The sequence below is a fragment of the Balaenoptera acutorostrata genome, chromosome 15 (genome assembly GCF_949987535.1).
Source record: "Balaenoptera acutorostrata chromosome 15, mBalAcu1.1, whole genome shotgun sequence".
Classification (NCBI taxonomy): domain Eukaryota; kingdom Metazoa; phylum Chordata; class Mammalia; order Artiodactyla; family Balaenopteridae; genus Balaenoptera; species Balaenoptera acutorostrata.
The window spans coordinates 29623094-29649301 of record NC_080078.1 but is presented as its reverse complement, the minus strand read 5'-3'; the positions used below and the strand labels follow the sequence as shown (position 1 = coordinate 29649301).

General features: G+C 52.7%; 1 protein-coding gene across 1 annotated transcript in view; it reads right to left on the bottom strand.

Annotated features, from left to right (window-relative positions):
* The window catches only part of LOC130704922 (uncharacterized), a 169887-nt gene that overhangs the window by 111791 nt on the left and 31888 nt on the right, over window positions 1-26208 (bottom strand). Inside the window, exons 5-13 of the mRNA XM_057529687.1 lie at window positions 22261-22331; window positions 20286-20451; window positions 20066-20209; window positions 19253-19424; window positions 17193-17323; window positions 10941-11044; window positions 8705-8870; window positions 1714-1899; window positions 1434-1586 (exon numbers count right to left, since the gene is read on the bottom strand). Coding sequence (XP_057385670.1) covers window positions 1434-1586; window positions 1714-1899; window positions 8705-8870; window positions 10941-11044; window positions 17193-17323; window positions 19253-19424; window positions 20066-20209; window positions 20286-20451; window positions 22261-22331 — 1293 coding nt within the window. The remainder of the gene's footprint in view (window positions 1-1433; window positions 1587-1713; window positions 1900-8704; window positions 8871-10940; window positions 11045-17192; window positions 17324-19252; window positions 19425-20065; window positions 20210-20285; window positions 20452-22260; window positions 22332-26208) is intronic.

Genomic DNA, 26208 nt, shown 5'->3' with positions numbered 1-26208 from the left:
CCAGCAGGTGGCCCCGATGCCCTGCCCCAGCTCTCCCGACGTCTCCAGAACTTCTCCAGACACTCTCACCTGTGGCCCGGTTGTGGGAGGTGGTAGGTTCCCCAGTCACTGCTAATCCCCATCCTCCCACAGGCCAGCCAGAGCCTCATCAATTTCCACAAGTGACAACGGATAAACAAGTGGGCGTGGCTGCATTCCAAGAAAACTTCATTTACAAAACCAGCACAGCACAGCGACTGACACACAGGAGGTATTCCCCACCCCCCTTCCTAAGCAAGCCACCTCCCCTACCCCGTGATTCTCTGCCCCAGCACCTGTTGGTTTCCTTCATAGCACAGCCATTTACCCATCCACTCATGCAGCAATATTTACTGAACACCTATTATGTGCCTGGCAAGGTGCGAGGTGCTGGGTGACAATTATGAGCAAGACAAACCCAGCTTTTATCCACCTGAAGCTTACATTTTAGTGCAGAGAGACAGTGAACAAGGTTAATATGTGAAATATATAATACGTTAGGTGATAATAATTGCTAAAGAGGGAAAAATAAAATGGGGAAGCAGGAGGCATGGGAGGCTTGAAAAGGTCAATTTCAGGTGAAATAGCCAAGGAAGACTGACAGCAAAGTGATTTCTAAGTAAAGGCCTTCCAGAGGTAAAGGAGTAAAGCCTGGGGATATACAGGGGAAAGGAATTCCAGGAAGGGAGAACAGCATGTGTAAATGGCCCGAGACAGAAGTAAGCCCTGCAGGCTTGAAGAACAACAGGGAGACCAGCGTGGCTGGTGAGGAGTGGGGGCGTGGCGAGGGAAGTAGGAGGTGAAGCCAAGAGGTGCTAGTGGGTCAGTGGTCAGACCACAGGTCCTGATAAGTCATTATAAGGATTCTGGCTTTGACTCTAAGTGAGACAGGACCCACTAGTACAGGGGTCAGCACACTTTTCCTGTAAAGGGAAAGATAGTCAATTTTTTTTTTGCCTTTGCAGGCCATGCAGTCTCTCTTGCAAACTACTCAACTCTGCAGTCGTAGCAAAAAAGCAGCCCAGACCACACATAAATGAACAGGCACAACTGTGTTCCAACAAAACTTTACATACAAGATCAGGCAGTAAGCTGGATGTAGACCATGGACCATGGCTTGCCGACCCCTAAACCAGAGCATTTGCAGCACAGGTCGCTTATATATAGTTTGTTTGTAATCATATACTTATTTGTATATTTATTTGATAAATATATGCCTCCCACATAGACACAGGCTCTATGAGAACAGAGACCTGGACCCCTGTTCACGCAAGTACCTACCACAGTGCCCAGCACATAGCAGGTGCTCGGTAAATGTGATGAATGAATGAGCAAATAAAGAAGTGAATTAACAGTGGTTTGAGACCCACTACTGCCCCATGCCAACCACAATGAAATAACACGCAGAAGCTCACGTCTGCAGAGCAGGGAACCCTCCGGAAGGCCTGGATGGCCCCCAGCCGGATCTCAGGGCGGCAGCTCCTCAGGGACGCACAAATGCTCAGCTTGGGGGTGAGAGCTACGGCCGCCAGGCCGGCATTGCCAATGGCCTTCAGCACGAGCTGGAGCTGAAACAAGATGGTGGTGGGGCCTTGAGGCCTGATGGGTGCGCCCAGCCCACCCATTCAGCCTACAGCTCGCCCACTTGACAGGGACCCCATCAAGGGGCCGTGCCCAGGATGGGGCTGTCCTCACCTGATCAGCATCCGAGGGCTCCTGGAAGGTGCATTTGGCACCCAAGGCGTCTTCCAGGATCCTCATGAGGGAGCCAACACCAGGCAGCTGCCCGCAGGGCCCGTCCAGAGACACACAGAGGTTATGCACCAGAGCTGAGATGCCCAGGAAGGCGCTGGGGCTGGCCTCCGGGGTCTGCAGCAGTGGCTGGGGACAGAAACCGGCCCCCCGACCCCAGCCGAGAAGCCTGGTAAGTGGTCCTTCCCAGGTATCGCCATGTGCAGATCTAGGGTGCTTCCTAAAAATACAGAGGCCCCGGCCCCCCACCCCTGAGGGTCTGAATAAATTGTCCATGGTGGGACCTGCATGGAGCATTTCTTAAAACAGCCCAGATGACCCTTTATGTGCATCGAGGATGGAGAACCACACCTCAGGGTGTGGGGACAGGGGACATTTGGCAATGTCTAGAGACGGGATGTTGTCACAAATGGGGGACAGTGCTGCTGGCATCTCGTGGGCAGAGACCAGGGATGCTGCTAAACATCCCCCAAGACACCGGACAGCCCCCCAACCGAGAATCCAGCCCCAAATGTCAACAGTGCCAGGGGTGAGAAACCCTGGGCTAAATCACCAGTCTGGGGGAGCAGGGTGGGGGTGGTGAGGTTTTTCTGGGTGGAATATGGTGAAGAATCTCCGACAAAGTGTCAGGGCCCACGCCGGGTGGTGGCACGGCTCTGCCACCTCCCAAGATACATGAAACGTGTAAGAAATAAAACCAAAGTTCTCTCTCTGTGATCAATGGGCAAAACAAGTAAGCCAGCTTTTTGTGCCCTTCTGTGAAGCTGCACGAGAGACCAACCATCTCTTCTGGGACCACATGATCCCCAAGTAGAGGTCACAGTGCCCTGTCTACAGCAGGGGAGACGGAAACCAGACAAGCTGTGCCCTGCCGCCCAGCCAGGCTGGTTTTCTCCAAATAGCATCACCCGCCCCCAGTTCTGGGAGTGAGAGGGGTGAGCTGGCAAGGGCTGAGAGAGCTCCCAGGCCGCTGTACCTCCTGCCTGTCAGCTGGGGCTACTGGGACCATGCTGTCCTGGACCTGGTGGGGGCTTGAGGGCACCCAGCATTGGCTTTGCTCTTCTCCCAGGGTCTTGATAGGCAGTTGGGCAAAAAGGTGGAAAGAGGAAAGGATGTGCTCTGAGTGGAGACTGTCTTTAACAGAGGTGGCTCTGGGTCCAATCCAAAAGAACCCAAATGGAAAGGCACGGCCAGCAGCATTAGGGTAAATGGCTAGCAACTGCCCAGCCCACCTACTGACGAAAGCAGCTCTTTTGCCCCTTTCCTGTTCACCCGTTTCTGTCCCCCCTCTAACCCTAAAAGCCTAATTATAGGAATGAGATCACTAAGCAGTTAAAATGAACTCCTCCTGACTTATGCTTTTCTGAATGCACACCATGCCTTGCCTAACCTGTTGATTCTTTTCCTAGATAAAAAGAAGTAAGAAGAAAGAAGAAAGTAAGTAAGAATAAAGAATGACTAGCTCTCTACCCCCAATAGCCCCCTAAGGAATCCTGCAGGCAGATCACGTGGGCAAGATAACATCTGAAGAGAGAGTCAGCCAGTCTGCATGCAGAGAACAATGCAGAACCCAACCTCCTGCCCCAGTGATTCACTGAGATTCTCCCCCCGTGTTTCCCTTTAAAAACTGTCATGGCTGAGCAGAATCTTCAGAGTTGGTCTCAGCACACAAGTCCACCTTCTCCCCAGACTGCCGGCTTTTCTGATTAAAGCAACTTTCCTTTCTACTGACACTTGCCTCTCAAATTATTGGCTTTTTAGTGGTGAGCAGCTGAAGCTGAGTTTGGTAACACAGACCCAGGAAATAAGAAAGTCCCTTGGGTATAGTGCTTGCCAATTTCCATGGTGTAAATGCTCCCACCCTGGCCGATTTGAGCTGAGTCACTACAAGGGATCTGGGAAGAGATGGGGAGTCAGCAGCCGGCACACCTCCTGTGACTGGTCCACACATGACACAAGCAATGCAAATAAGCCTGAGGGTGTAGACACGGGACCGCATAGTAAGAGCATTAGAAATTATCCATCTCTCGGGGCTTCCCTTGTGGCGCAGTGGTTAAGAGCCCACCTACCAATGCAGGGGACATGGGTTCAAGCTCTGGTCTGGGAAGATCCCACATGCTGCGGAGCAGCTAGGCCCGTGCGCCACAGCTGCTGAGCCTGCGCTCTAGAGCCTGCGAGCCACAACTGCTGAGCCCGTGTGCCACAACTACTGAAGCCCGCCCACCTAGAGCGCCTGCTCCACAACGAGAGAAGCCACCGCAATCGGAGGCCCGCTCACCGCAACAGAGACCCAATGCAACCAAATATAAATAATAAATAAATAAAGTATCCATCTCGTACCTTTATTTTAATATGATTTCTCTAACTGCAAGCTTAGATCATTTAATTTTTAATAATGGCTATGTTTATCAACCAGCTCGAAAACTACCTGAAAATCAAGACTCTCCCACGGCACATGTTGGGGTCCTTCGGTCTGGTTCCCTGAGGAGCAGGAGGAGACCCAGCCCTCCTTTGGGGGTCAGACTGCCCAACCCACCCAGCTCAGACAGGCCCCTTTCTTCCGGGGGCCTCACAGTGGCAGGGACGCAGCCCAGGCTGAGTCGGAGGAGGGTCATTCCAGCTGCTCAGCAGAGCTCCCCCAGACGCTCAGCCACCCTTACCCCGGGGCACCGAAGCTTTCAGCTGAGAGGAAGACAAAAGTGGGGGGGCAGGGGGCTCAGAAGAGGGGAGCGCTGGTTCTAGGCCTCTCGGAGGAAAAACAAGAAAGACGTATTTTATTTAATAAACACACGGCACTCCCTATGTGCCAGCCTCTGCTGTTAACAGGGCACACATGTCACCTGCTTAGAGCCTGAGACACAGAGAGGTTAAGTAACTTGCCTAAGGTCACCCAGCCAAAAAGTGGTAGAGCCAAACTTGACCCTGTAGGGTCTGGTTCCCAGGCTGGGCGCTCCCCCTACACTCACTGTTTCTCAAAATACATATTCTGGGCTCATTTGTGAAAACCAGACCCGGGCACTGGGCATCAGGCAGTGGCCTCTATTATTCCTACAGCCCAGAGCAGGGACCGCCGGGCAGCCTGGGGGAAATACAGCCTCTGCACCAGCTGTTCTTCCCTTGGGTTCATGGTCTTAACCAGGTCTGTGTGTCCATGCAAGGGTATCTGTGTGCGTGCATCTCAGTGTGTCTGTGTTTTAGAATCTCAGTGTTTGTGGGTGTGTGCATTCCTGGGTAGGTGTGCACGTGTCTCAGTGTACATGCATATCCCAGGGCACGTGTCCCAATGCGTGTGTGTGCACTCATTCGAGTGTGCCCTGATGTGTGTGTGCTCATGTACTGATGTGGGTGTGTCCCCATATGTACACACGCAAGTCCCAGTGTGTGAATGCACACTTGTCCCATTTGATCCGGGGGCGTGGGGGGTGTCCAGGTGTGGGTGGATGTCCCTACTTGTCCCTGTGTGTGAGTGTCCTGGTGTGTGTGTGTGTGTGCGTACATGTATGGCATGTCTGTGTGAGTACATCTGCATGTCCAGGTACACGTGTGTGAGTCTTGGTGTGTATGTCTCAATATGTGGGTATGTGTGGCTATGTGTCCTCCTGTGGGTGTGTGTCCCCATATGTTCCCATGTAACCATCTTCAGGGTAGACGTATGTGAGTCTTGGGGGTGTGTGTGTGTGTGTGTGTGTGTGTGTGTGTGTGTGTGTGTGTCCTTTGTGGAAGGAACGGAGACCTGTGGCTTGGAAAAGTATGTTCAATGTTATTCCAGATTTGGCAAATGAAAACAAACACTCTGTTTTCTTAACACAGAGGAGGGAAAGCAGGGCTCAGCTGGGATGCAGGGGTTATGAAAAGATGGAGAGAAGACACTCAGACCCACGGGATGAGGGTTCCTGCCTGCCAGAGGCCTTCACCTCTGCCCACTCTGCCCCAGGAAGGCTGCCAGCGGGAAGGCAGGGAAGACTTGGGCCCTCCCAGGGCCAAAGATGGAGCCAGAAGCCTGGGAGGGCCCTGTGGGGAGGGCAGGACAGCTGGAGACACTTGGTTTGCTGGGAGCTACAGGGCCAGGACAGCTGGGCCAGTGTCAGGCCTGGGCTCCAAGAGGGTCCAGACAGTAATGACCTTGCTCGTTTGATGACTGCCCTGGGGGTCTGTCCAGAATTGCCAGCCTCCCTCAATTTCACAAGAGTCAGAACACCAGATCTTAATGCCAAAATCTCTGACTTAAAAAGGTTTGGTTCGGGACTTCCTTGATGATCCAGGGGGTAAGACTCCGCACTCCCAATGGAGGGGGCCCGGGTTCAATCCCTGGTCGGGGAACTAGATCCCAAATGCATGCAGCAACTAAGAGTTCGCATGTCACAACTAACACCCAATGCAGCCAAAATAAATAAATAAATAATAAATAAAACTATTTTAAAAAAATAATTCAATTAAAAGTCTGCTTAAAATATTCAACTTTCTCTTTTTTTTAATTTTTAAAGATGGAAAGATAAAATCATCCCTAAGCCTATGACCACTTTTCCAATGTGACTTTAACACCCATTCATCTTGTCCCAAACCCAGTTCCTCATATCCAAACCAACCCTCCCCAAAAGGCCAAGCAATTAAGCTGGTAGGAAAAAAAAAAAACACAGGAAGCACCATGAGCTTGGGGAGGTGAAGCACTAGCTGGAAAAAACTGATCAGCTGGACTTCACCAAAATGAAGGACTTCTGCTCATCAAAAGACACCATTAATACAGCCCAGCAACAGAACAGAGCAAAGTCCCGACACACACGTGTGCATGCACACGCGGCATGGACAGAATCTCACAGAGAACGTGGGAGAAAGAAGCCAAGCTCCAGATGCACACGAGCCCACGGGTGTGAATGTCAAAAGCAAGCAAAACCTAGCGATGGTCAGAAAAGTCAGAATCACCATGACCTTTGGGGTCACTGACTGGGAGCTGGAAATGTCCTATATCTTGTCCAGGGGTGGTTACACAGGTGAACACGGATGTGAAAACATCAAACTAGATACTTAAGAGCAGTGCAGTCTCCTGAATGTATAGTTTAAAATGTAAAAACACACCCCCCTCTAAGTGCAATGTGGGACCCTGGGCGGGACCCTGGAATAGACACAGGACATGAGTGGAAAAAGCAGTAGGATCTGAACAGCTGGAGTTGGTTAACAGTAAGGTAGCAAGGTCAGTTTCTTTGTTGTGGCAAACACTTTCTGGTGATTTACGATGTTAATAATGGGGGAAGTGGGGAGGGGTGTAAAGGAACTCTCTGTACTATCTTTGCAACTTTTCTGTAAATCTAAAATTATCCTAAAATAAAAAGTGTATTAAAATAATCTCTTGCCTTCCTCCCTCCCCCTCCCTCCTCCTCCTCCTCCCCCTCCCTCTTTTTCTTGCTCCCCTCTCCCTCCCATCCTCCCCGTTCAGGCTGCACAAAGCAAGCCTGCATCCCCAGCACATGCCCAGCACAGCACATGTGCGTCCTTGTGACAGGATGAGAGAACAAGCAAATACAGTCCAGAGAGGTGCAAGCTCTGGTCTAGCAGGACGAGAACCTACGAGAAGCAGGTGAGAGAAGATCCTGGGCTCCGAGAGAGCCGAGGGACCCGCCTGCTCTGCTCACGGCGTGTCCCTGGCAAGTGGTCACAGCAGCGACACCAGTGCGTACATAACACTTAGGCCACGTCATAACAACTATTAGTCTGCACCATCACCCTACGAGTTACCCCCACCGCACAGATGGGCACCCGAGGCACAGGACAGTGAAGCATCTTGCCCGAGGTCGTGCTGGTAGGGACAGGGTTGGGTTCTGAAGCAGGGGGATCAAGCACCAGAGTCTGTGCTTTTGGCCACTGCGTTCATGCCGAACAAGCAAAGAAGGAATAGGGAGCCCGACCCTGCCCAGCACTGGCTGAGCCCCCGCAGGCCCTGGATGGCGCTGATGTCCCTGTGGCCAGAATGTCACCTGCTAGGCCATGAGCTATGGGCGATGCCCCTTGGGGCCCGGCCCTCGCCTGGCTCCAAGTCAGTGCCCGATCCCCTAATGAATGAAGCCAACTACACAGCCTGGAACAGCCCCACTGCAAACTCTGGAGTTGTGGGTCAGGGGTCAGGCCAGGGGTGAATGCTCCCTACACTCCAACTGCAGAGTGGCCAGAGCCCCTCCAGCATGAGGGACTGAAAGATCCTGCTGGAGACCCCCTCATCAGCCAGCACAGGGGTCCAGGGACCCTGGCTGGCCCATCACCCCTTCCACTCCCCACTGGTGACCTCTGAATCCTGGCCCACTACCAGTCTGGGACAGCAGGGTGAGGACTGACAAGTGACCCCACCACCAGCTGAGTGAGGACACCCACCATGGTCCAAGGGAAAGGCACAGCAGCTGCATCACCCAGCTACCCAGCCTCCTTGGGCCTCAGTTTCCTCATCTGTAAAATGGGCGTAATAAAAGCACCTACTTCATAGAGGCATGGTGGGGGTTAAATAAGACCTCCTTGTGTTGTCAGAAATCATTGGCCTAGTTTCACATGCTTTCCTAATCTCAAGATTCATTAAATATGCTTGATTACAAGAATAATAATAGCAGCTCTAATTTAAAGCGCTTGGACTCTGTGCCAGACAATAGAAGAACTGCTTCACATTCGGCATCTCATTTCTCACCATGAGCCCAAGAGGGAAGTACTGCTCCATCCCCATCTACAGATTGAAAAACAAGCTCAGAGAGGTCAAGTCACTTGCCTAGGATCACACAGCTGGGAGGGACACTGCTGAGACTCAAACCCGGATTTCTCTGACCTGCCTCCACTGGTCCCACGAGGCACTGGCACAAAGCCTGGAGGACAGCAGGTCCCCCACCCCTCCCCACTGCATCCAATCAGCAGTGGAGCAGGGGAGGGATGACACGGGGCGGGGTGGTATGCAGAGGCTCACCAGCAGCGCGTGGACCATGGCATCTGTGGGCTGCGGGACAAAGGCCAGCGACCAGAGCCACGCCTCTGTCTCATCTGCCTCCAACTCCCCGGACACAATGAGCTCCGCCATGAGGCTCACGCAGGGCTTGGTGCCACAGGAGGGCAGGGCATCCACCAGCGGTTGCCTGAGATGGAGAGAGACCCAGGGAACATCACGATGGAGACCCACACACCCCAGGAGCCTTCCAGGACATCTCTTGTGAAGCCTCAGGTCATCCGGGAGCGATCAGAGGCTCGGAGAGGTACAGCACGGACCTGTCCACGCTCACACCCCTGGGAAGGGGCCGAGCCGGGCCTGGGAGCCAGGCAGCCTGGCCGGGGCCTGTGCTCTTAGGGCCACAGAGACACCAGCAGCCCAGTCTAAACCCTTGCAGTTCTGCCCACACTGAAGACACAGCGGTTTGGGGCGACATGAGTCCCTGCCCACTGCTCTCCAGAAACCAACCATGGTCACCACATAGGGTGAGAACCCCTTGCATAGAACAGGAATCAACAATTAGCAGGTTGCCTCCCATTAAACCTCTAATGTTCTCAGCCCAACATCAGGATCTTTTCCCTTTTTTTTTTTTTTTTTTAAGATTACGGAAAGGTTGAGAAGTTCCAGAAAGGTTTCCAACCTTTGCACAATGATGGGTCTAAACAGGAAAATGATGACTGAAGGGGGGTGGGTGCATAGGTCACAGTAGAAACGGGAGGTTCCCAGAGCTAGGGTCACACGAGGCAGCAGGGCACATGGAGGGAGGGTGGGGTAGATTGGGACTCCCACCCCATCAACCCTGATGAGTGGCCTCCATGGCCACAAAGGACCAGGCACCCCCACTGCCCCGCTCCACACACACCATCTGCCCGTAAATAGTCTCTGCCCTCAATTTGCTCATCTATAAAATGGGAATGCTGATGACCAGACCAGCCCCAAGATGAGTGTGAGCCCTCAGGAACACAGGTCACTTCATCTGAGGAATGTCCCACCTGTCCTTCCCATCTCTTGCCCTTGTGTTTCCTCTCTTTTCCTTATAGATTTGGGCCTTGGAAAACCAGTCTCTGGGCAGAAATGGAGGAGGAGGTGAGGGCAAGAAAAATCTCTCAAGAGTGTCAGTCCTCTTGGAAACGTCTAGAGTTGGGGAGGGTCTCCCCTCTCCCTGATTCCTGACATCTAGGTAGACAAGTGAGACACAGGGGCTTGTGGGAAAATACCGAGTGACAAGTAGGGTGAGACACAAGGGCAACAGGCAGCTCCACAAGAAGACTCAGGGGCCCCTTCCTACACCAAAGATAATTAAAATGTGCCCAAGTCAAATATCATTTATCTTTAAGCCCATAAGAATTCGATGGAGCAGCGCAGACCACCTGGGTCAAAAATCCCGACTCTGCTGTGTAACCTTGGGCAAGTTTCCTAACTGCTCTGTGCCTTGGTTTCCTTCCACAGCTGTAACATAGGAATAATAAAACCACCTACCTCATGGGGTCATTGTGAGGATTAAATGAGTGAATAGAGATAAAACGCTTGGAAGGTATCTGTGCATTATTAGCTACTAAGTTTGGTGGTCATTCAGTCAGACATTTGGTAATGTTGATTTGGGGATGGTCCAAGTCGATAGTTCCAAGTCGATAAAAGTTTTTTGGGTCTCAGAATCTTTTTGAGAGCCTTTGAAAAGCTCACAAGCCTGAAATCTAGATGTCAGGGGCCCAGTAAACGGCTGGACTCGGGGAAGGAGCTGCAAGCTTTCCCCTGCACAGCCCTCAGCCGATGGAGTTAGGTCCTCAGAGGGTCCCCTCCACACTTGGGGGTCTCTCTACACCCCTTGCTGGCCTCACATCAGCAGGTTCTGAGCCTGGGACCCCAGCCCTGCCCAGCACCCCTCCACCCCCAGGAGAAGGGTACCCAAGGCGCATTGGAATGCTAATTCCAGCTCTCAGCAAGAGGGTCCCTGTGTGGGGAGGGAACAATGCCTGTCTTTATCCGGCCAGGCCCTGCAGCCTCCAAGCCCCCGTGGGAACCCTCCAAGCTCCCCTCTTAATTGCCTTCTTGGCAGACGTCCCCAGACTGAAGGACGACAAGTCAGTATCACAGGGATGAGCTGAAATGTCGCCATCCATCTCTCAGTGGGGACCTAGGACAGCATCAAGGCTACCCAGCCCACCAGGACCCCCAGGCAGCTCCTGGCCCAGCCCCCGACTCGGGGAGAGGCCCTTACCAGTTGTCTCGGCATTTGAAAAAAGAATGTTCCCAGAGTTCCATGAGCTCATCCGCAGAGAGGCCCCGGAGCTCAGACACCAGCGTCAGGAAGAGCTCTGCGGCCTGGAAATCAGAGGGGAAACTGTGAGAGGCCCCAACCGCAAAGGTCACCTCATCCATCTCCTTGCCTCCAGACATGGCTGGGAACACTAGTATCTCCTGCCTACGGTGTCACAGACCCAAAGAGACGAGGCTGCTCGTCTGGGCTTCCTTCCACTGAATCCCAGCTCCTGGCACACAGGCTGGCCCATTTTTTTTTCTTTAATTTAACAAGCATTTATTGGGCACCTACTACATGCCAGGCATGCTTTAGGGGCCAGGGATGTGCGGGTGAAAAAGAGACATGGCATCTGCATTTGTGGGCTTTATGCTCTAATAAAAGCTCAATACACGTTCACTACGATTATAATCTAGTTATTATAATGAGTCAGCATATTTCACAAAGTTAGTGAGATAGCCATCTTTTCTGATATTTTTAATGAAAAAAATATGTGAGCGTTTTTCAGAGTTATGAGCAGTGATGGCTAATCAACAGGGGTTTGCAGTTTTTGCCCCTTGTCTGCAGGTCTGACCAGCACAGTCACCAAGTCTCCAAAAACTCAAGGAAATAAAGGACTCTATTCAGAGCCCGCACCTCTCGGGTTTCAGGAGGTGCTTGGTTTGGGATGCCGACCCCACATCCTGCCTTCCCTCCCCGGTGCCTCTTCAGTCTCAGATTCGTTGCCTCGGCCCAAACCCAAAGCCACAGAAAGAGTGACGAGGTCCTGGCTTCCTGCTGCGCTTGGCCAAGGCCAAGAATGAGCCCTCACCCCACCCAGCCAGGGGTCCACTATTGCTGGCACGGTTTGCCTCACCTCAGGCCTCCTCTGCTCTGAGCAGCTGGGACTGAGTCCCCGTGCACAGAGCTTGACCTCAGCAAGACGCAAACGCGAAACAGACCCCCTCACAGGCCAGCTTAGCCCACCCTGCCCTCCCCGCTCACCAGCACGTCTGCCCAAGGGGTCTGGGCAGCACCCCCGTCGTGTGCCTTCTGCTGGTGGAGCCGGTGGGGACCCTTGGTGCTGCCTTTACTTCCTCATGCAGGACACACAAGCAGCCCCCTGTTGGGGCCGACCACCACCTTTAGAGTGGCCCTGACCGGCATCGGCCTAGTTTGGGGCAGCTACCCCAGGAACCCTGCTGCCTTCCGGACAGGCTCGGGTGCATTTCCCTCCAGCTGGTGGCTGCCTTGCCCGGGCATCATCTGTGATTCCCTAGACTCGGGACACATGTGCTTCTAAGACCTCCAGCACGTGTGCAGCCGCCGGGCCTGGCCGGGCATCCGCTCCGGAGCATGCCTCCTGCTCTGGGAGGCCTCAGGCTGCAAGCGTTGGCTTCAGGACCAGCTCCCCAGAGCCGGATGCAGCACGAGGGGGCTGCAGCCGCTCGTCCTGGAAGGCTTGCGGGTGGGGGAAGGAAGATGCCATTCCTGCCTCCTGGGTGAGAAGCCCGTCCCCACCATGGCCACTAACAATGTCTATGCAAACGATGACGACAACAACAACGGTTACTTTGTTTGGAACCTCAGCTGTGTGCCAGGTGCTGTTCTAGGCACTTTACAGGCGCCATTCCATTTGACCTTGACCCTGTGAGGGGCCGTCATTATCCTCACTTAACAGAGAGCATTGAAGTCAGGTGCCAGTGGACACAGAGCTACTAAGTGGCAGAGCGAGACCTGAACCCACACTCTTAACCAGGGTCCTACACTCAAGGCCATGGGAAAAAAAAAAAAGCCAGCCCTGTTTGCCAGTTTCCGAGGTGTGAACACTCCCACTGCAGCCCATCGCCGGCGGCCCGTGTGCCACCACTGAACGCAGACGTGGGAATCACTGTACAGAAGCACGACACTGCGTCATAGTTCCACCCTGCGGTGGATGCAAATAACCTCCAGCGCCAACATAAGAATGTAGTAGAATAACTAGGTAGTGATGATTTTGAGTATTCATTACCTTTGTTTCGAATATGATTCATTTTCACTGTAAGTCGGTGTAACGTAGTCTTTAGTAATGTCCGTTTAACAACCAGGCTGCAGGATTTCTGGAATCTAACCATTGGTTCTGGCAAACCGGTACAAGCCAGCCTCGCACACCACCGTCCACACTTCGCTGTACACAGTCGGTGCTGAATCAGTATCTGTGACTTGGGTGTCCTATTACGAGCAACCCGGATGGTGGTCAGGAGCTGTGCCCTCCCCAGGCGTCCTCCCTGGCAGTCCTGGGAGGGGGTGGGGCCCGACCCGCCTTGCTTCTCTCCCCATCCTCTCCTTCACTCCATCAGGCTCTTGGCCATCCCAGCCCGCTGCCCCCCACGTGGAAACTCGGGGGCCTCTCTGCGGAGGGTCAGGCTGGGGAATTTGCTCTCTACTGAGTCCTGAGTCCTGGTTTTGTTTCCAGACTGAAAAACCAATCTTGTCTCCTGTCCACCAGCAATAGGGAGGGGCAAAGGCATTCCCAGCTGAAGCCCACGGGGTAGGTACCCCCGGTAACTGGCGGGCCCTCAGCCATCCCGGGGAGGCCAAGGCACTGCTTGATGTGCACCAAGGCATCCCTGAAAAGCCATTTTCAGGAACAAGGTCCTTGGTAATTCACCCCCAGCCCAGGGGACCTCCCTAGTGGGAACAATTTGCTTCCTTGTTAGCAGTATAAATACAGGACAGCCGCCCTGCACCCTCTGGGGCCGGCACTGCCAGTCTCCAGGAGGGGAGACACAGGCCCACAGCACGCCCGGCCCCGAGCCACCTCTGCCAGGGGAAATGCCCAGTCAGGGGGCCAGACGGGAGGAGGCAGGTTAGAACACAGGATGTAGAGCAGCGGTTCTCAGTGGGGGTGACCGTGCTCCCCAGGGCACGCTGGCAACCTCTGGAGACACTTTGGGTCATCATGACTGGGACGCGGGTGATGCTGGCATCTAGTGGGTAACGGTCAGGAATGCTGCTGCACATCCGATAGTGCACAAGGCGGACCGAGGACTCAGGAGTGCCCGGGTGAGAATCCCCGTTGTGGGCCGGGCTGCCTGGACTAACAGCCGGCTCTGTCATGCACTAGCTGGTGGGCTCGGACCCCACCTCGCAGGGCTGAGGGCCCTCTCCTTGGGGCTGCTCTCTGACTCCCGCTAGACCCACTAGATCAAGGATTCCAGAGAGCAATGAGCATGGGCCTGGGCTCCCTCCCGGTCCCTGAAACAGTAAACAGCCAGCTGCACACGTGTCTCTGCTATATACACGCAAAATGTATCATGTGTGTGTACATGTGAGAGTGTTCAATATGCATTCAGTATGTGCATATATACTAGTCTATATTTATTGATGACATACTCAATATATTTTATACATATTCAATATATTCTTAGATATATTTTTTTCCCGTATATCTGAATCTGATTCTTCTCCCCAACCCCCCGCTATCACCCCAGGCCAACCCTCCTTCATCTCCTACCTGTGTTACTGTAACAGCCTCTTAACCTGTCTCCCGGCATCCCATTGGCCCTGAGTCTATTCTCCACCCTCAGCCGGAATGTGAGCATTGAAAGGTACATCAGATCACAACACCCTGCAAGGCTCCTCATTTACCCTGAGTAAAAGCACTCTGGGGAATTCCCTGGCGTCCCAGTAGTTAAGACTCCGCGCTTCCACTGCAGGGGGAGTGGGCTCAGTCCCTGGTCGGGGAACTAAGATCCCGCATACTGCACGGTGAGGAAAAAAAAAAAAGTAATCTGTGTGCTCCCCTAAGGGGGCGACCCTGTCCCCTCTCACCCTCCCACTCTGCTCCAGTCACAAGGCCTCCTTGCCACTCAAACTGGTGCTGAAACTCGCTCACTGTGCAGCTCCTGCCCTGGAGCACATGCTGGGTCCCCCCCCCTCTGGCAGTCCCCCCCCAAACCCCTATCCACCCCACTTACTCCTCACCTCCTTCTGGTCCTTACTCAACATCACCTCCCTACTGAGGCCTTCCCAGGCATCCATCATTTAAAATTGCATCCCATGCCTCCCCCACCTGCCCCCTTCACCTCTCTTCCCTGCTCTACTTGTCTCCCCAGCCCCCTGGGGCCCGTGATCCCAGGCGCAGTGGGACCTGGCTCTGCTTCCTGCATCTGAGCAGGACACAAGGGTCTGAGCCATCTCAGCCCAGCCCCCCAGGGGCCGAGGGGGACTAACCCCAGTCTGGATGCCCCCAGCCCTGTTCTCTTCTGAACTAAATGCTTCGCCTCACGCAGCCAGAGGCATCCACGAGGGCCTCTGGTGCTGAGAATTCCGGATGGAGACATTTCCGGCAGTAAAGGCACTCCTGGATCTGAGGCTGTGGCTGGACGGGCACTGGCCTTACAACATCCTTCTCCGCTGACTTCACGTGAGCAACACGGAGAAACACAAAGCTTTGCACCCACATGCCTGGTTCCCAGCCCAGACCTGCCAGGCCAGAACGTCAGAGGCTGGGGTCTGGGCATCCATATATCTGACAGGCCCCCTACCCAAGTGCTGCCCGGAAAGCCGAGCTTCCAGAGGGCAGGGGGTGTGCCTGGCACACCTGGCACCATGCCTAGAAGTGGCGCCGCACCCAGCCCTGTCCACACCTGGAACGACCTATTTCTGTCCAGCTGGGCACATGACAGCCCCCAAGTCCTCGGTCCTATGAAAGCAGCCAGTGAAACAGGCATTTATAAATTTGCGGCATCCCAAATCAACAAGCAAGTATATTTTGAACCCTCCCAGGCTGTTGTGGGGTCAAAGTAAAAACACCCCATGCTTCTCTCCTCGGCACACAGGCCCTGGGACTTGAATCAGAAAAATCCCAGCGTCTTTAATACCTTCCAGGGAAGGCTAGGGTTCTCACGCTTAAGTCATCAGCAACGCTGAGATGGGCAGAAATAGTGGACACAGTGAAAGTCCCCAGAATGTCACTGGTGACATCCAGCCCTGAGCTGTGGATGGCAGGGATGTTACAACAAAGATTGCTATGTGCCTAGAATGTTCTGGAAGGCATCCTGACCACGAGGCCCTGCAGGACCTGACCCCACTGGTCCTCACCGTCGAGCTCCAGCCAGGCTGAGCTGCCTGCTCCCCAGACACACCCACGAGGTTCAGACTCAGGACTTTGGCCCTGGCCAAACCCTCTTTTTGGAGCACTGCTCCCCTGGATTCTCAAGGGACCAGCCCAGGCCTCAACTGCAATGTATCCTGCTAGACCCCTGGCCTAAGGCGGTCACTCAGCCACACCCCCGCTCTGCTCTCTCACTGCTCATCAACAGCTAAAACCCTTGTACATCTGCAGTGGTTACCATCCATCTCCCCCACACTGCATTTTAGGCTCTGGGAAAGCGGGACTATTTCTGTCTCATTCATCATAAGGGCACAGAGTCAGCCCCTCATCTTGCTGAACAAACCAAAGAGTTCACAGGCTGGGCAAATCAGGGCCCTGCCAATGGGAACACTGTTCCTGTGATGTGGAAGATCCTATCAGGAGGACAACGTGGGAAGGCAGCCTCCACACGGAGCCCAGACAGCATCATTTTCTTTCCCCAGGGAGGGCGTTAAGCCTTCTTCAGGGCTCTCCTCTTACAGGCGGGTGGAGGGCTCTGTCTCAGGACAAAACAGGCAGGGAGAAGGCACATCATCACAGCATGGCCTTGGTACTCTCAGAAACACTGTCATCAGTCACAAAGGAGGGAACCAGCCAGATGTCTCAGAGACCTCTGAACCTCTCTGAGCTATGAGACCTCGACATCATGTCCACCCCTTGACTTTAAACAGCTGGGAATTCCAGGGAAGGCCTGGGCCATGTGTTTTTGACTTGGTGGAAACTCCTTAATGCTGAGGCTTGGGTATGGCTGGAGACTTCCTGAGAGATCTCTAGGACAGGCCAGGTCCAGAAGGTTAGTCCATGAGCCCAAAAGGACCATTTGCCCAAAGACAGACAGAGGAGAAAAAGGCCTCCTCTAAGCTCATATCCAACCTGCACTAAGCCAAGGCTTGCACACACCAGCTAGATTTCTTCCCCTTCTTTGCTTTCACAACCAGGTATAGTTGTGCAGTGCACAACCTGCCCAACAGTACACAGCAGTCCTGATACTGAACATCTGAGCAAGTAGACCGTAAAGGATCTGGTAGGAAGAGGAAGGTGTCCCAGGGAACCAGGCCCCAGGCAGACTCTGGCCTGTGGCTGGAGAAGCCACTTACCTCGAAGCTTGTGGTCTGAGCCAGGCACAGCTTCCTCACTGATGCAGCCACCGTGGCCACCGTAGCCTGGGATGGTGTCTCCTCCCATTCGTACAACAGGCTGCTTGGGGTTAAGTCTCCATCGTCTGGATCTGAGATGGGAAGTGCTGGCCGGGGATGACCGCGTGGGGGAAATGCCAGAGTGAGTAGAAGGACCCCTGGGAGCCACCCCCTCACCCTGCCAATGCTTCCTTCAGCATGTTTCTGGCAACAGGTGAGGGGAACATGCATAAGGAAAATCATGGCAGTGTTACTGCTAACAGCAAAAGACGGGAAACAGCCTATGTACCCATCAGCAAGGTATGGCCAAATAAGCTGATGCCAAAGCCCTCTTGGGATTGACAGAGAAAACATAAAAACTTCATCCATACAATGGAAGATTATTCAGCAAGAAAAAGAAATCAAGTTGTGACACATGCTACAACATGCATGAACCTTGAAAACATTATGGGAAGTGAAAGAAGCCAGTCATAAAAGGCCCCATACTGGGAACTTCCCTGGCGGTCCAATGGTTAAGACTTGGTGCTTCCACTGCAGGGGCCACAGGTTTGATCCCTGGTCGGGGAACTAAGATCCTGCATACCACACAGTGAAGCCAAAAAAAGAAAAAAAAAAGTCACATACTATATGATTCTATTTACATGAAATGTCCAGAATGGACTAATGTAGAGAATAGATTCGTGGTTGCCAGGAGCTGGGGGAACAGGAGGTGACAGCAAATGGGTGCAAGGTTTCTTTTGGGGTGATGAAAACGTAGTAAAGTTGATTGTGATGATGGATGCACAACTCTGACTCTACTAGAAGCCATTGAATTGTTCACTTTACTTTTTTTTCTTTTTCTGGCCACACCACGCGGCTAGGGGGATCTTAGTGCCCCAACCAGGGATCAAACCCAGGACCCCAGCAGTGAAAGCACCGGGCTGTAACCACTGGACCGCCAGGGAATTTCCTGAATTGTTCACTTTAAATGGATGAGTTGCACAGTATGTGAATTACATCTCAACTACAGCTGTTTAAAAAATATATGTATGAAAAGCTCATTCCACTCAATGGGGAACCACCAGGTCCTGACACTAGATGTCCCAGGCACTGCCAGTGTCTGTGCCTGAGGGAGGGCTCAGGGGACAGGTCAGCCTGGGATCTCAGCCTGGGCTCCGCGGAGCCAGAGGGGATGCTGGGAAGACCCAGGGCTTCAGTCCCCACCTGCTGGGTTCTCCCCAGGGTGGTGCAGGCAGGGAGTCTGTCCTCCGAGGCAAACATGATTCAACCCACCAGGGCTATAGAAAAGACGCCGGGAGTCCAAGTCCCAGCTCTGTCTCTCATTAGCTCTGTGACTTCAAACAAGTCATTTTACCTCTTGGAAACATTTTCCTTAAATGAAAAATACAACTAATAATAACAGTAACTTCCTAATGGGGTCATGATGAGAATTAAATTAAATAATCCACATAAAGCACTCAGCACAGATACTGGCCCACAGTAAATCCTTCCAAACTGTCAGCAGTAAGAACTAACTACCCTTATTTCATTATTCAGGGAAAGAGCCATTTTTCCATCATGGAAAACAAGAACAAAAACAAACAACTCTTTTCCTCAGATGCATGCCTTGCTTGTTTCTTTCTGTGCGAAATCATAGAAGGGACCCAAGCTCCAGGGGATGCTACATGTTGGCAGGAACTTTCCAGAAAATCAGGAAACCTGAGTCAGTTTGCCCACAAAATGGTCAGGTTGAAGGGTCATCAGATGTAAGTTGGATTCTCCCACAAAAGCTGGGAACCAGAAGATTCCATCTCCACTGAGGACCACCCATGGAGGAGGTCAAGACCAAGCCTGGGCCACGTGAGCCGAGAGAAACTTCCAGAGAAAATTCTAGAAAGAGAGGCTCACTCTCCTGACGATGACCACTTTCAGAAACAGTTCAAGACAGGGACAGAGGGATGGAGCCTAGGCTTGCTTGAGCCCCTCTGGCCAGAGGAGGCTGTGAAGCTCACCTAAGGGTCCCTGTGCCCATCCTCATTCACCTGCGACAGCCGGGTCCCGGGGCATCTCATACAGCAGGGTGAGCGAGGAAAGGGTCCGCATCTGCACCGCACTCGCCTCCCCGGAGAGGGGCCCCACAGTGTCCAGCTCCATGCAGGACGCCTCCCCCAGCACGCCGGCCTGGAAACTCTGGACGCAGGTCAGGCGGAAGGCCTCCTGGACCGTGGGGGAAAGAGGCGGAGGCTCAGGCCAGGCCTTGGCAGTGAGGGACCCCCCCCAGGACCCCTGAAACCGGCAGCAAGGGCCAAGGCTGGGGGGAGCCCACTGGGGGCTACCTTGGAGCTTCAGGACCCCCCTCCCCATAGAGAGAGGTGGAAGGCCAAGAAAAGCAAGAACGCGCAGTAAGCAGTAATCCAAAGGAGAGGAACGATAAAGCCTCAGCTGGAAAATGAGTAACAACACCAGAGTCTGCAGTCCTGCATCAGCCTCTAGATGCTGAGGCTTGTATAATCGTGTTAGCAGTGATCATCCCTTATCCTTACACAGTTGCTTACTATTTACACAACACTTCCACCTGCAGGGAGCTACGGACCCCAGAGGAGGAGAGGGGAAGAGGAGGGGAGGGGAAGAGGGGGTAGGGTGAGGGGTGGAGGGAGAGGAGGATGAGAGAAGAAGTGGGGGAAGGGAAAGGACAGAAGCAGCGGGAGGGGGGCAGGGTGGTGGGCAGAGGAGCTGAGAGATGGAGGGGGGAGGGGAGCATAGAAAAGGGAGGGGGGATAAGGAGGGAGGGGGGCTAAGGAGGGAGGAGGGGAAAGGCGGCGGCACGGCAGGGAGGATGGGAGGGTCGCGGGCACAGCACTCACCTCCGCGGCGGGCAGGGCCTGGGAGCGCAGGGAGGCGCGCACCCTGCGCAGGGAGCATCGCGCCAGGTCCTTGGTCTTGTGCAGCCTGGTTCCGCGTTGCTGGTACGTGGTGGGACACCTGCCCAGGATGTCCACCTGGGCGAGCGGGGCCCGGTCAGCCCCATGCTCCCCCCTCACTCGACCACCCACCCCCTCCAGGCTCCAACCTCACCTCCTCGACGGTCTGGGGGCTGCGGGTGCCCGGGCGACCCTGCAGGAGGCTCAGCACAGCGCGCTTCACGTTCAGCGCCCAGCGCGGCTCGGGGCGGCCAGGACACAGGCGTGCCACGCGCCCTGCGTGCAGGACGAAGCGCAGCGGCACGCGGCCCAGAGCGGCACTGCGCGGGGGGGCCGGGCGTCAGGGGGACCCCTCCAAGGCCCCAGGCCACCTCTTCCGCGTCAGGGCCAGAACATCCCTGACCTTCCTGCCCGCCCCCCCATGGGTCAGTCCCATGGGAAGCGCCCAGGTACCGCCATATCCCCCCAAATGGTCTCGCTTCCCTCCTCAGCTCAGCTCTCCAGCTACTTCTCAAACTACACAGGAGGCAGCCAACCCTTTGCTCCAAGCTGCTCCCAACCTTGCCGCCACTTGGACGAAACGTACCTGTGTCAACCCAGCTTGAATAAATAGAAAGCTGAGCGTCCAAGGGCATCCTGCATTGCAAAGCGTCTCGTTTTCCCAGCGCACCAGGGAGCAAGCATCCCCCACTCACGCTGTATATGAGGAAGCTTAAGGCTCAGAGTGGTAAGGGCCACAGCTGGGATTCTAACCCAGGCAGGATGGCTCCAGAGTCACAGGTCTCAGGAACCCTGAGCTGGAAGTGTCCGAGACTCCAGTACTGTACAGAGGAGGAAATGGGGTTGGGGGAGCTACTGGAGGGGATCACACAGACAGTCTGCGAGGAGCTGGGACCAGAGTTCAGCCCAATGCTCTCTTCCTGCCACCCCCTCGCCTGACCACAAGGAGCCTGTGTCTGGTATGGCCTGGTGAGGGAGGGGATGGGGCAGGTCGGGGGTGAGGCCTGGGGGAGTGCCCACCTTTGTGGACGGTGGATGGAGGTGGGAGAGAGAGGTGCCGCACGATAAAGGGGAAACTGCTAAAACCCCAAACCCCACCAGCTAGCCAGCAAGCAGAATCTTGAGGGATAAAAGTGGCCCTATTGAACCTCCCGGGGGAGGTCACCGCCCCCTCTCCAGCTCCCAGTGGAGTCTGGGGCCCCCAAGCCTACCCCCACTGGAGGCAGCCCCCAGGGCCTCAGGCCTCAAGCTAGAGAAATGCTAATGGCGCCCGCCCCTTCCAGAATAGCTAGTGTCAGTATGGTCTCTCAGGAGCTGACAGCCCTGCCCACTCGCATGTCTGATGAGGCGCCCAGGGACAATAGCCCAGGCTGTCCCCTCGGAGAAGGCCACCCTGAGCTTTTCAGGAGGGCTCCATCTGCCCCCTCAGCAGCACCCCCCATCCCCCTTTGCCCACACAAAGGCTTTATTTTTTTAACAAATGAATTTGCAATAAAAAAGGAAGAGGAATCTGTGGAGATGGGCTTGTCCTCAAGCTGGTGGCTGGACTGAGCTTTGAGGCCACTGAAGCCGCTGTCAGGAGCCCTGGGAAACACAGCCAAGGGAGAGTTCCAGGCTTGGCTGAGTCACAGAGGGGAGCTTGGCTTGGGAAGGGAGCAGCTATGGGCCTCCAGGAAAACCCCCATCTTAGCGGGGGTGGGGAAGGAGAAGGGCAGACCTCAATGGGTGCCCAGTGTCTTCCAGAATGTTCTTAAGGATGAAGGCCAGAGGGTGCTGGGCAGACACAAAATCTGGACATGCTGGATGTGACAGCCAGGAAAATATGGGGCGAGTTCCTTCCACCAGATAAGGGAAGGCCACCTGAGGCAATGTGGAGTCATTCAAGGCTCCCACATCACGACAGCTCCCAGTGGTTCTCATCAATGGTCTGGTCTGGGTATTTACACGGTCAAAACAAAGGTGGAACCCTCTTTGAACTTCAGTCCGAGACGGCCTCTTTCTGCTGCATTGGGGTCACCTGAATCGGGTTCTTCCAATATAATTTGGTGCACCCAGTGCCCGGCGGCCGTTGGAAGAGGGAGCAGGGCTCACATATCCAGCCCCACCGGGAGCGAGGCCCAGCGTCTTACCTCAAACTCTCTGACTCCTTCAGAACTTCCACCTTGGACCCCAGGATGGATGTCACCTGGAAGTGTTGGAGCTGAAGCGGAAAGCACGGAGAGCTGGTGACCTCTCCTGGGGAATTCCAGGACCACACCAGCACCCGCACCACCTAAAGCAGTTCTGGGACCCAGCATGATCCATGTGGAGCGTTAGGCAGAGAGATCCATCCCTTGAGTGGAAGATTCTAGTGTCCGGGTGGTAGATGCTGAATATCTCTAGGGATAAATAATTTAAATAGCCAGGCACCTCTGCTCCCCACTCAATGTACAGAAAGTTCTCATTAGCTTCTCATTTTGCCCCAAAAGGTCCTGGAAGTTTGAGTGAGAGATTCATATGGCTCCACGGTATAAACAAAACTAAGTTAGGATTGCAAAGCAAACCAAAAAAAAAGCTTTGTCATCTTGCATAAAAGACTTGGATGTCCCAATACCACCATGGCTGCGCGTGTGTGTTTGGGGGGGTGAGTGTGTGTGTGTGTGTACTTATTGCAAAAGATGGGCTCTCTAAAGATGAATAAAATCACCCCTAAAGCCTGCATCCCTAACCTGACTGGTTTCATTTTTTTTTAGAGTATTTTTAGAGCAGTTTTAGGTTCATAGCAATATTGCGGGGAAGGTACAGAGATTTCCCATATACTCCCTGCCCCCATATATGCACAGCCTCCCCATTATCAACATCCCCACCAGCATGGGACATTTGTTACAACTGATGAACTTACACTGACACATCATTATCACCCAGAGTCCGTAGTATACACATGGGTTCCTTGGTGTCGTACATTCTATGGGTTTGGACAAATGTATGATGACACGTATCCACCGTTATAGTATCACATGGTTTCACTGCCCCGTGATTTCACTTTTTCAAAGTAACTAGTCCTCATTCATCTTGTCTAAAACCTAATTCCCCTGTCTCCTCAACACCAGCTCCCCTCCCCCGACAGAGGGTCTGTCACCTCCCCAGTAACCCAGGTTTGAAATCTTAGGGTGAAATACAGTTCCACTTGACACTGAGATGTGGTCCTGGACGATGAACCCCTCGGCCACATTACCAATACCACTTATGTCTGACCACTAGCTTGAAAGCTATCCATGATAACTGTATTTTTAAAGCATATGTTTTAAAAGTTAAGTAGAGACAGGAGAGAGATTTTTTTAAAAACCTACTGAACTGCACACTTTAAAAGCTTAAACTGGGATTTCCCTGGTGGTGCAGTGGTTAAGACTCCGCGCTCCCAATGCAGGAGGCCCGGGTTCGATCCCTGATCCAGGAACTAGATCCCACATGCATGCCGCTACTAAGGAGCCAGCGACCCACAACTAAGGAGCCCACCTACCGCAACTAAGGAGCCCACGTGCCGCAACTAAGGAGCCCACATGCCGCAACCAAGGAGACATCATGCCACAACTAAGGAGCCCTCAAGCCGCAACTAAGGAGCTCACCTGCCACAACTAAGGAGCCCATGTGCTGCAACTAAGAAGTCGGAGAGCTGAAAATAAGGAGCCTGTGAGCCACAACTAAGGAGCTTGCCTGCCACAACTAAGACCAGATGCAACCAAATAAATACATAAATAAATAAATATGGAAAAAACAAAGGTAAACTTTATAGCATTTTTACAATAAAAAAATAAAAACTAATTTTTTAAAAGGGAATGAAGTTCTGGGGACTTCCCTGGCAGTCCAGCGGTTAAGACTCCATGCTCCCAATGCCGGGGCACAGGTTCGATCCCTGGTCGGGGAACTAAGATCCTACATGCCGTGTGGCGTGGCCAAAAAATTTTTTTAAATAAAAATAAAAACATACACATTGAATTAAAATACATTACAACACCAACATATTTAAAAAATAAAGGTGGGGGGGACTTCCCTGGTGGTCCAGTGGGTAAGACTCCACACTCCCAATGCAGGGGGTCCTGGTCAGGGAACTGGATCCCACATGCGTGCTGCAACTAAGAGTTCACATGCCACAATGAAGAAGCCCGCATGCCACAACAAACACCCGGCACAGCCAAAATAATAAATAAATATTAAAAAAGAAACAAAGCTGGAAAGTATCATATTAAAAAAAAGGGGGGGTAATGAAGTTCTGCTACATGCTACAATGTGGATGAACGTTAAAGACCTTATAAAAGGTGAAAGAAGCCAGACACAAAAGGTCACAGGTTGATCATGAGTTGTTTATGATAAGTGACTGCACTTACATGAGACACTTGGAATCGGCAAATTCATAGGGACAGAAAGTAGAATAGAGGTTACCAGGGGCTGTGAGAAGGAGAAAAGGGGAGTTAGTGTTTAAGGGGTACAGTGCTTCTGTTTAGGATGATGAAATGTTCTGGATATGGAGAGTGGTGTTGGTTACACAACATTAGGAATGTACTTATTGCTACTGAATTGTACACTTGAAATGGTTAAAATGGTAAATTTTATGTTATGTACATTTTACCACAATAAAAAAAAAATTTTTTTTAATCAAAATAAAAAGAAGCCAGGCACAAAAGAGAACATCCTGTATGATTCCATTAAAGAGAAGTTCAGGGACTTGCCTGGTGGTCCAGTGAGTAGAACTCTGAGCTCCCAATGCAGGGGGCCCGGGTTCGATCCCTGGTCGGGGAACTGGATCACACGTGCCACAACTAAGAAGTCTGCATGCTGCAACTAAGAGTCCACATGCCACAACTAAGAAGCCCGCATGCCGCAATTAAGACCCGGCCGCAGTCTAAATAAATAAATAAATATTTAAAGAGAAGTTCAAAGACAGACAAAACTAATCTATGGTGCTAGAACTCGTGCTAGAACTCAGGAGAGCCTTTGGCAGAAGTGACTGGAAGAGAGAATGAGGGCGGTTATGGGGGTTTCTTGATCTGGGGGTGGCTACAGAGGAGTGTTTAATCAGTGAAATTCATTGTTCACAATACTTATTTTCACCCGTTTCCCTCAAAAATATATTTAATTGATTGCCTCCTGAGTGGCTGTAAATTTTCCATTTATGCCACAAATAGTTTTTTTGGTTTTTTGTTTTGGCTGCGCCACGTGGCTTGTAGGATCTTAATACCCCGACCAGGGATTGGACCCGCGCTCCCTGCAGTGGAAGCGCGGAGTCCTAACCACTGGACTGCCAGGGAAGTCCCTATGCCACAAATCTTTGAAATGAGCCAATTCTTTCTACCCTTGCCAACATTTGACGTTATCAATTTTTTTAATGCTAAAAACAAAGCAAACAAGCAAATAAAACCGCAGTACACAATTTGCCTTGTGAAAACTAGCCCTGCAGAAAAAACAACTACTAGTGTTTTGATAGACATTAAAGGACAGCAAAGACTAGTAAAGTGGCAGCTCTGACCAGGACTAACATTTTGGATAGTTTAAGAATTCAGAGGCAGCTCAGAGCCACCCCATAAAAGACTCCATCCGGAGGTCTACATGAAACATAACAAAAGAGTTTGGGTTTTGTTTTTTGTTTGTTTGCCGCACGCGCCTGGCTTGCAGGATCTTAATTCCCCAACCAGCCCTGGCAATGAAAGCGCCAAGTCCTAACCACTGGACAGCCAGGGAATCCCCCAAAGCAGTTTTGAGAAACTCTTGTCAGCAAGTGCTCCAGCCAGTTCAAAAACCCTTCCCAAATAGGACATAAGACTTTAGTGAAAACTAAGAGACCATTTAGGCAGGGTGGGAGGGTTTGTCCAGGAAACACATGAGAGTCATCAGAAAGGGGACAGAGAAGCATGGGCAGGCATTTCCACTTGCAAGAACATGGAGGAGCTTCAGGAAAATCTTGATGAAAAAGAAACCTACAACCACCAAGAGAATCTAGCTCATAATTCCACCTTGACTGAAGCCAGTACTAACACCACCACTGCCCAGTACAGGCATACCTTGTTTTATCGTGCTTCCCAGATATTGCGTTTTTTATTGTA